Consider the following 11346-nt stretch of genomic DNA (forward strand, 5'->3'; position numbering starts at 1 on the left):
GTGAGTGTAAGTGAGAGAGAAAGAGCAAAATCGGTCCACTTCCCTCATCCAAGCAGACAGTGAACCTGGAGAGGAAGGAGCAGCCCGTCTCCACACTAACTATTAAAGGTATGTCATCCCATCGTTTCTCATCACACTGCTCTGCTTTAGCTTCACATAGGACTAGACATAATTACAAGTCTGTGGAGGTATCACAACGTGACTACATTCTATACTATACCGGTGCTCGGAGTGCTAGGCTACTTTTCCTCTCCTCTCGTGACAACAACATATCCACTGAATGATAGACTCAGTTTGTGCATTGGGAGAGAGGATTCACTGAGAGAGGGGAGAGTCAGAAGAGATTCAAAAAGGAGAAAACGGGGGAGTGGGACATATTGTTGTAGTCAGCCGAATAGAGAGATCCAGGAGGGGTAGGGAAGGTTTGATCAGATAGGGGAGAGGAGGTTGAGATGGGGGGTAAAGGTGGTGGACAGGGCAGTCCTAGCTGGCTAGCTGAGGGACCGTTTAAACGGATTTAAAACGGGTTATGGTCCTCTATCTCCAACATTAGCCTCTACATTGGGATGGTGAAACATTTTTTAGAGTAGAATTGTAGACCTCTCTCAATGGACTAACAAGCTGTGTTGTTGTTACAACAATGGTTTAGTTCTCCTTCAAGCAGTAAACACACAGATGGTTATGTGATAGGAGGGTCATATGGTTCTCAATTAGCAGCAACAGACTATCTTTGAAACTGCCATGGCCTGAAGGCAAATTCTTCTTTCTTTCACGTGAACGCTTGGAGCTGCTGGTCAGGACAGTGAGGTAGTGTTTCAAGACTATTTTAAATTTCTCTTTTTTTTTCACTACTCCTGATCTTTAGTACAAACGGGAGATTCTGTTCTGTATAAAATACAAGCCGTGTAGACTAGAGGAACAACTCTCTTCTACTTATAATTACTAAGTGTTTTGAATGTTCTAATTGATAAACAGAACTCTGGTTCCTACAATTAGAATATGTGGTTAAACAGGCAGTGGTGTAGACAGTTTAACACAATCCTACAGACGAAATTATATATACAGTACACTTCATGAATCATTAAACAAAAGTATGGGGGGAAAGTATGAAATAAAAAAATAAAAAATAGCAAGTATAATTTAAAGAGAGAATTGTAGTGACATGATCTTTCAATAATGACACTTGATGTGGTATACACATTCCTAAAGAAATATTTGACAATATCAGAATTCTTCAAAACACACATGGTTCTTCATTGTAAGGGTTCATTGTGTACCGTTCTATATAAGGGGATAGTAGAGACCTATCTGTAAGCAGAAAAATGCATGTTGAGATGTTATCCTTACATTGGGTTGTGTCTCTCAGTGATGTTACCATGACATTGGGTTGTGTCTCTCAGTGATGTTACCATGACATTGGGTTGTGTCTCAGTGATGTTACCATGACATTAGGTTGTGTCTCAGTGATGTTACCATGACATTAGGTTGTGTCTCAGTGATGTTACCATGACATTAGGTTGTGTCTCAGTGATGTTACCATGACATTGGGTTGTGTCTCTCAGTGATGTTACCATGACATTAGGTTGTGTCTCAGTGATGTTACCATGACATTAGGTTGTGTCTCTTAGTGATGTTACCATGACATTAGGTTGTGTCTCAGTGATGTTACCATGACATTGGGTTGTGTCTCAGTGATGTTACCATGACATTAGGTTGTGTCTCAGTGATGTTACCATGACATTAGGTTGTGTCTCTCAGTGATGTTACCATGACATTAGGTTGTGTCTCTCAGTGATGTTACCATGACATTAGGTTGTGTCTCAGTGATGTTACCATGACATTAGGTTGTGTCTCTCAGTGATGTTACCATGACATTAGGTTGTGTCTCTCAGTGATGTTACCATGACATTGGGTTGTGTCTCTCAGTGATGTTACCATGACATTAGGTTGTGTCTCTCAGTGATGTTACCATGACATTAGGTTGTGTCTCAGTGATGTTACCATGACATTAGGTTGTGTCTCTCAGTGATGTTACCATGACATTAGGTTGTGTCTCTCAGTGATGTTACCATGACATTGGGTTGTGTCTCTCAGTGATGTTACCATGACATTAGGTTCTGTCTTAGTGATGTTACCATGACATTAGGTTGTGTCTCTCAGTGATGTTACCATGACATTGGGTTGTGTCTCAGTGATGTTACCATGACATTAGGTTCTGTCTCTCAGTGATGTTACCATGACATTAGGTTCTGTCTCAGTGATGTTACCATGACATTAGGTTGTGTCTCTCAGTGATGTTACCATGACATTGGGTTGTGTCTCAGTGATGTTACCATGACATTAGGTTCTGTCTCTCAGTGATGTTACCATGACATTAGGTTCTGTCTCAGTGATGTTACCATGACATTAGGTTCTGTCTCAGTGATGTTACCATGACATTAGGTTGTGTCTCTCAGTGATGTTACCATGACATTAGGTTGTGTCTCAGTGATGTTACCATGACATTAGGTTGTGTCTCTCAGTGATGTTACCATGACATTAGGTTGTGTCTCAGTGATGTTACCATGACATTAGGTTCTGTCTCTCAGTGATGTTACCATGACATTAGGTTCTGTCTCAGTGATGTTACCATGACATTAGGTTGTGTCTCTCAGTGATGTTACCATGACATTAGGTTCTGTCTCAGTGATGTTACCATGACATTAGGTTGTGTCTCTCAGTGATGTTACCATGACATTAGGTTGTGTCTCTCAGTGATGTTACCATGACATTGGGTTGTGTCTCTCAGTGATGTTACCATGACATTGGGTTGTGTCTCTCAGTGATGTTACCATGACATTAGGTTGTGTCTCAGTGATGTTACCATGACATTGGGTTGTGTCTCAGTGATGTTACCATGATATTGGGTTGTCTCTCAGTGATGTTACCATGACATTAGGTTGTGTCTCAGTGATGTTACCATGACATTGGGTTGTGTCTCTCAGTGATGTTACCATGACATTGGGTTGTCTCTCAGTGATGTTACCATGACATTAGGTTGTGTCTCAGTGATGTTACCATGACATTGGGTTGTGTCTCTCAGTGATGTTACCATGACATTGGGTTGTGTCTCTCAGTGATGTTACCATGGCATTAGGTTGTCTCTCAGTGATGTTACCATGACATTGGGTTGTGTCTCTCAGTGATGTTACCATGACATTAGGTTGTCTCTCAGTGATGTTACCATGACATTGGGTTGTGTCTCTCAGTGATGTTACCATGACATTAGGTTGTGTCTCTCAGTGATGTTACCATGACATTAGGTTGTGTCTCAGTGATGTTACCATGACATTAGGTTGTGTCTCAGTGATGTTACCATGACATTAGGTTGTGTCTCAGTGATGTTACCATGACATTAGGTTGTGTCTCTCAGTGATGTTACCATGACATTGGGTTGTGTCTCTCAGTGATGTTACCATGACATTAGGTTGTGTCTCAGTGATGTTACCATGACATTAGGTTGTGTCTCTCAGTGATGTTACCATGACATTGGGTTGTGTCTCAGTGATGTTACCATGACATTAGGTTGTGTCTCAGTGATGTTACCATGACATTGGGTTGTGTCTCAGTGATGTTACCATGACATTAGGTTGTGTCTCTCAGTGATGTTACCATGACATTGGGTTGTGTCTCTCAGTGATGTTACCATGACATTAGGTTGTGTCTCTCAGTGATGTTACCATGACATTGGGTTGTGTCTCTCAGTGATGTTACCATGACATTGGGTTGTGTCTCTCAGTGATGTTACCATGACATTAGGTTGTGTCTCTCAGTGATGTTACCATGACATTGGGTTGTGTCTCAGTGATGTTACCATGACATTAGGTTGTGTGTCTCAGTGATGTTACCATGACATTAGGTTGTGTCTCTCAGTGATGTTACCATGCCATTAGGTTGCATCTCAGTGATGTTACCATGACATTAGGTTGTGTCTCAGTGATGTTACCATGACATTGGGTTGTGTCTCAGTGATGTTACCATGACATTAGGTTGTGTCTCAGTGATGTTACCATGACATTAGGTTGTGTCTCAGTGATGTTACCATGACATTGGGTTGTGTCTCAGTGATGTTACCATGACATTGGGTTGTGTCTCAGTGATGTTACCATGACATTGGGTTGTGTCTCAGTGATGTTACCATGACATTAGGTTGTGTCTCAGTGATGTTACCATGACATTGGGTTGTGTCTCAGTGATGTTACCATGACATTAGGTTGTGTCTCAGTGATGTTACCATGACATTAGGTTGTGTCTCTCAGTGATGTTACCATGACATTAGGTTGTGTCTCTCAGTGATGTTACCATGACATTAGGTTGTGTCTCTCAGTGATGTTACCATGACATTTTGTTGTGTCTCTCAGTGATGTTACCATGACATTAGGTTGTGTCTCAGTGATGTTACCATGACATTAGGTTGTGTCTCTCAGTGATGTTACCATGACATTAGGTTGTGTCTCTCAGTGATGTTACCATGACATTGGGTTGTGTCTCTCAGTGATGTTACCATGACATTAGGTTGTGTCAAGGGGTCTGAATTCTTTCCGAAGGCACTGTATATTTATATTCCAGCTTGTTCTGTTATTTCTTGTGTGTGTGTGTGTTCCATCACTGTGACAGTGTGTGTGTGTTCCATCACTGTGACAGTGTGTATATTCCATCACTGTGACAGTGTGTGTGTATGTGTGTGTTCCATCAATGTGGCAGTGTGTATATTCCATCACTGTGACAGTGTGTGTGTGTGTGTGTGTGTTCCTTCACTGTGACAGTGTGTGTGTGTGTTCCATCACTGTGACAGTATGTGTGTGTTCCATCACTGTGACAGTGTGTGTGTGTGTGTGTTCCATCACTGTGACAGTGTGTGTGTTCCATCACAGTGACAGTGTGTGTGTGTGTGTGTGTGTGTGTGTGTGTGTGTGTGTGTGTGTGTGTGTGTGTGTGTTCAATCACTGTGACAGTGTGTGTTCAATCACTGTGAGAGTGTGTGTGTGTGTGTGTTCCATCACTGTGACAGTGTGTGTGTGTGTGTGTGTGTGTGTGTGTGTGTGTGTGTGTGTGTGTGTGTGTGTGTGTGTGTGTGTGTGTGTGTGTGTGTGTTCAATCACTGTGACAGTGTGTGTGTGTGTGTTCCATCTCTGTGACAATGTGTGTTCAATCACTGTGACAGTGTGTGTGTGTGTGTGTGTTCCATCACTGTGACAGTGTGTGTGTGTGTGTGACGGGGTTGTGGGCAGGTGAGGTTATGACAGTAAACAGAACTAGCCTCCTGGTTCTACACACACACACACACACACACACGCGCACACACACACACACACACACACACACACACACACACACACACACACACACACACACACACACACACACACACACACCTGGAGCGACAGTAAGGGCTGTGCCACCACTACTCCCTCTAGACTAACATTACAGCACCATGTTTCATTACAGCTACTCCCTCTAGACTAACATTACAGCTACTCCCTCTAGACTAACATTACAACACCATGTTTCATTACAGCTACTCCCTCTAGACTAACATTACAGCTACTCCCTCTAGACTAACATTACAACACCATGTTTCATTACAGCTACTCCCTCTAGACTAACATTACAGCTACTCCTCCTAGACTAACATTACAACACCATGTTTCATTACAGCTACTCCCTCTAGACTAACATTACAGCTACTCCCTCTAGACTAACATTACAACACCATGTTTCATTACAGCTACTCCCCCTAGACTAACATTACAACACCATGTTTCATTACAGCTACTCCCCCTAGACTAACATTACAACACCATGTTTCATTACAGCTACTCCCTCTAGACTAACATTACAGCTACTCCCTCTAGACTAACATTACAACACCATGTTTCATTACAGCTACTCCCTCTAGACTAACATTACAGCTACTCCCTGTAGACTAACATTACAGCACCATGTTTCATTACAGCTACTCCCCCGAGACTAACATTACAGCTACTCCCTCTAGACTAACATTACAGCTACTCCCTCTAGACTAACATTACAACACCATGTTTCATTACAGCTACTCCCACTAGACTAACATTACAACACCATGTTTCATTACAGCTACTCCCTCTAGACTAACATTACAGCTACTCCCTTTAGACTAACATTACAACACCATGTTTCATTACAGCTACTCCCCCTAGACTAACATTACAGCTACTCCCTCTAGACTAACATTACAGCTACTCCTCCTAGACTAACATTACAGCTACTCCCTCTAGACTAACATTACAACACCATGTTTCATTACAGCTACTCCTCCTAGACTAACATTACAACACCATGTTTCATAACAGCTACTCCTCCTAGACTAACATTACAGCTACTCCCTCTAGACTAACATTACAACACCATGTTTCATTACAGCTACTCCCCCTAGACTAACATTACAACACCATGTTTCATTACAGCTACTCCCTCTAGACTAACATTACAGCTACTCCTCCTAGACTAACATTACAACACCATGTTTCATAACAGCTACTCCCTCTAGACTAACATTACAGCTACTCCCTCTAGACTAACATTACAGCTACTCCTCCTAGACTAACATTACAACACCATGTTTCATTACAGCTACTCCCCCTAGACTAACATTACAGCTACTCCCTCTAGACTAACATTACAACACCATGTTTCATAACAGCTACTCCCTCTAGACTAACATTACAGCACCATGTTTCATTACAGCTACTCCCTCTAGACTAACATTACAGCTACTCCCTCTAGACTAACATTACAGCTACTCCTCCTAGACTAACATTACAACACCATGTTTCATTACAGCTACTCCCCCTAGACTAACATTACAGCTACTCCCTCTAGACTAACATTACAGCACCATGCTTCATTACAGCTACTCCCTCTAGACTAACATTACAGCTACTCCCTCTAGACTAACATTACAGCTACTCCCTCTAGACTAACATTACAGCTACTCCCTCTAGACTAACATTACAACACCATGTTTCATTACAGCTACTCCCTCTAGACTAACATTACAGCTACTCCCTCTAGACTAACATTACAGCTACTCCCTCTAGACTAACATTACAGCACCATGTTTCATTACAGCTACTCCCCCTAGACTAACATTACAGCTACTCCCTCTAGACTAACATTACAGCACCATGTTTCATTACAGCTACTCCCTCTAGACTAACATTACAGCTACTCCCTCTAGACTAACATTACAGCTACTCCCTCTAGACTAACATTACAGCTACTCCCTCTAGACTAACATTACAACACCATGTTTCATTACAGCTACTCCCCCTAGACTAACATTACAGCTACTCCCTCTAGACTAACATTACAACACCATGTTTCATTACAGCTACTCCCTCTAGACTAACATTACAGCTACTCCCTCTAGACTAACATTACAGCTACTCCTCCTAGACTAACATTACAACACCATGTTTCATTACAGCTACTCCCTCTAGACTAACATTACAACACGTTTCATCGAAGCTCCTCCCTTTATACTACTCGTTGGCCCACTTTAATCGGAGTAGTCTAACCCAGAATGACAACATTTGATTACTGATAGATAATGTGGCCTGACAATTCCAAATAGCATAGGTTAAATTCACAAAACCCCCATGGATGGATGCTTCGCTCCGATCTTTGCCAGTGACTTGGTCATCTCTTTATATTTACATAAAATGTCTATTTGGTACATATTATACTCTTAAAATGTTATATTTAAGATACCATTACTGCACCATTTACATCACTATAAACTAGGAAATCAGTAGCATGACCACAGCTGACACATTCTCTCAACACTATGGATTTTCTGTCTCTGAGACATATGGTGGGCTGCATCCTCCGTGCTTATAGCTTCTCCCCGGCAGGGCTGGCTGTCCTGAAAAACACGCTTTAGAAGACGCAGATGGATGTATATATGTGGCTGTACACGAGGACTGCGGTCTGTGGCATAATTACAAACACAGTGGTGAAATGGAGATTGTACCCATACACCAGGCAAGGATTACTGTGACAGCCATAATAACATTGTTATAAAATGTTTGTCTTTGGAATGACATAAAAGAGTGTTAAAATGTGAGTGTTGAGTGTTAAAATGTGAGTGTTGAGTGTTAAAATGCCTTGTTCACATCTCATAATTACAAACAGAAAAGGAGGAAGCTGTATTTTGACCCTGCTTCATACATAGGAGAATCCCTCTCTTTGATTTCTTAGAAAGCTGTTGATGTGGCTTTGTAATGTTTAAATGACATTATTGGAAGTAGGTCAGACAGTGAATGACATTCAAAGCTTTACTGTACTGAAGCTCTTTCTTTTTTATTCAAGCATATGGAGACATCGTTGATCTCAACAAAAGGTTTATCTCTGACAGAAACAGAATGCAGTTCATAACAGCTGTGTTTTGGCCTGTTTTTAACCAATAATGTTTCTTCACTTTTGTTTCAGAGTCCAACCTCTCCAACTAGAAACCTCTCAACATCAAGAGGCCCATCCAATCTTCTCCTACCACTCCAGAGGCCCATCCAATCTCTTCTCCTACCACTCCAGAGGGTCCATCCCATCCCATCCCATCCCTTCTCCTACCACTACAGAGGCCCATCTCATCTACAGTCCAGACTTCCAGCACCTAGTGTTGGGTTACCTGGTGCATGACCGGACTTTGTCTCTTGAATTAAAAGTGGGACTTTGCCAGACTTCCACCAGCCAAGGGTGGCCTGTCCATGCCCTGTCCAGCTCTACCTTCCCCAGACAGACAGTATCACCACCACCTGAACATCTGTTGCTAATCCCAAACCCAGTCCCCAGTTCCTCAGCCCAATCCCACTGCAGGGGAGGATGGGTGATGGGCCTTTGAGTCTCCCTGGCCTCTCTCCTTCCGTCTTTCTCATCCTTGCATGGAGCCTCCTTCTGACACCTCCAGTTCCCCCTGGAACACATCCACCTCCATCTCCAGACCTCCAGGTTGGTATCCACTAAGGTTGCAAAATTCTGGTAACCTTCCCAAAATTCCCATGGTTTTCCAGAAATGCTGTTTAGAAGATTCTAGGAATAAGCAGGAAATCTGGAATCCTCCAACACGGATTTCTGGAAAACCTGGGAATTTGCGGAAAGTTATCCTAATTTTGTACTGACTTGGTAGACTTTGTGTTTATGATCTTTGATAATTGTTTGTGTATGTATTGTTGTACTCAAATGGCTGAGGCAACACTACATGTACTTTAAATATGCCTAATAATATGAATTATTTATTTCATTCAGGGCCATGGCTCCCAGTCCTCCCAGTCTCGCTGCACCCCAACGTGAGTTTTCCTGTGGGCATCGGCGTTAGCGGAGCCCCCCTGTCCCTGACCCACTCCCTGGCTCTGGTTGCCATGCTCCTCATGGACCTCCTGGCCGTCGTTGGCAACCTAGCTGTCATGGCCGTCATCACCAAGACGCTGCAGCTGAGGAAGTTTGCCTTCGTGTTCCATTTGTGTCTGGTTGACCTGCTGGCGGCTCTGGTTCTGATGCCTCTGGGGATGCTGTCGGACCGGATCTTAGTGCATGATGAGGCACTCTGCCAGAGCTACCTCTGCCTGAGTGTAGGGCTGGTCAGTGCTGCCATTTTGTCTATCTCAGCCATCAACGTGGAGAGGTATTACTACATCGTCCACCCGATGCGCCATGAGGTGAAAATGACAGTAGGGGTGGTTGTGGCAGTGTTAGTCGGGATCTGGGTCAAAGCTATTTTGATGTCAGCTCTGCCTCTACTGGGCTGGGTGCCCCAGGGAAACCAGGGCGGAGGTGTCGGACTTGGAAGAGGACTAGGGAGTCCCGTGATCCCAGGTCCTGCAAACCAGAGACGTTGCTCCCTACACTGGACTGGAGGAGGAGGGACCACACGATTAATCTTCATGGTCTTCTTCACCTTTGTCTACTTCCTGTGTACAGTACTGATCATTCTGATTGTGTACTGTAACATGTTTAAAGTAGCCCGGGTGGCAGCCATGCAGCATGGCCCCTTACCTATGTTGATGGACACACCTGGTCCCAGCCCTCACCGCTCCGAGTCCCTCAGCAGCCACTCCACCATGGCTGTCAGCTTGGGGGGCCCTGGGGGCCCATGTCCTCCACTCCGCTCCCCCAGTCAGAGGACCTTCAATGGGGGTAAAGCCGCGGCAGTCCTGGTGGCGGTTGGAGGCCAGTTCCTATGCTGCTGGCTGCCTTACTTCTCCTTCCACCTGTACGCCGCCCTGGTCTCTACCCCCCAGGCCTCCCTGGCTTCAGCCCAGCTGGAAGAAGTCGTGACCTGGATCGGTTACTTCTGCTTCACCTCCAACCCTTTCTTCTATGGCTGTCTGAATCGGCAGATCCGAACAGAGCTGGGCCGAAGCCTGGCCTGTCTCTTTAAGCGGGCGGGGCCGGGCGATGGGGATCAGCTGGCCAGCCGAGAGGCCTCCATCGAGGAGAACTTCCTCCAGTTCCTCCAGGGGACAGGGTGTAATCTGGAGCCCTCCACCCAGGCACACAGCAGGGCCAGCAGGACCGAGGAGGAGGCGGGGGAGAGGGGCCGTCTTCGAGATGGACCTCGTCAGGAGAACACGCTGGTCCAGGAACACATGCCTGTTGACTTCCACATCCCTGGACAGATTATCGAGAAGACCTCGGAGTTCTTGGAGCAGCAGGATCTGAATCTGAACGATGACATCAACCTAGCGGGAAAATTGCTGCCGAGTAAACAGGACAGTGCTGGACAATGCCTGAACTCTAGTACTGGATGTTCATCTGTACAGTAGGCCTGTTTTTGGACCAGGCGTCAGAGGTAGAAGCACCAAAGCCTTAGTCTGCAGGCCAAACACCGGCATAGAAGTCCTATGGTGGAAACGGCAAGTAGATGACCTGTTATTTAGAACATCTGGGGTATTCTATTTGATGCTGTTTGACGATTTTGTTGACCACCTTTTGCTACAGTTGGATTATGGTACATACATGTACCTAGTACATGAGACATTGCTCTTGAGCTACAGTGAAGCTATCATATAGACTTGGTATCTTCTTTTGAAGAATTCAGGTTGTTATTATTATGTGCATTTTTTTAGGACTGTCACTAGAACCAGGGTTCCTTTAGGAGGTATGATGAAGGGTTCGGGGAAATTCCATTTACATTTTACATTTTAGTCATTTTAGCAGACGCTCTTATCCAGAGCAACTTACAGTAGTGAATGCATACATTTCATACATTTATTTATTTATTTATTTTTTTCCTGTGCTGGCCCCCCGTGGGAATCGAACCCACAACCC

At 44.1% G+C, this 11346-nt stretch overlaps 1 protein-coding gene across 1 annotated transcript; it reads left to right on the forward strand.

The window, feature by feature from the left end:
* Nucleotides 1-11226, forward strand: LOC115168838 (G-protein coupled receptor 61-like). The gene is made up of 3 exons (XM_029724380.1): nucleotides 1-108; nucleotides 8512-9027; nucleotides 9325-11226. The coding sequence occupies exons 2-3, from the start codon at nucleotides 8961-8963 to the stop codon at nucleotides 10839-10841; spliced, it is 1584 nt and encodes a 527-aa protein (XP_029580240.1). The 5' UTR covers nucleotides 1-108; nucleotides 8512-8960; the 3' UTR covers nucleotides 10842-11226.
* Nucleotides 11227-11346: the final 120 nt, after the last annotated feature.

The sequence above is a fragment of the Salmo trutta genome, chromosome 30, assembly GCF_901001165.1.
Source record: "Salmo trutta chromosome 30, fSalTru1.1, whole genome shotgun sequence".
NCBI lineage: Eukaryota > Metazoa > Chordata > Actinopteri > Salmoniformes > Salmonidae > Salmo > Salmo trutta.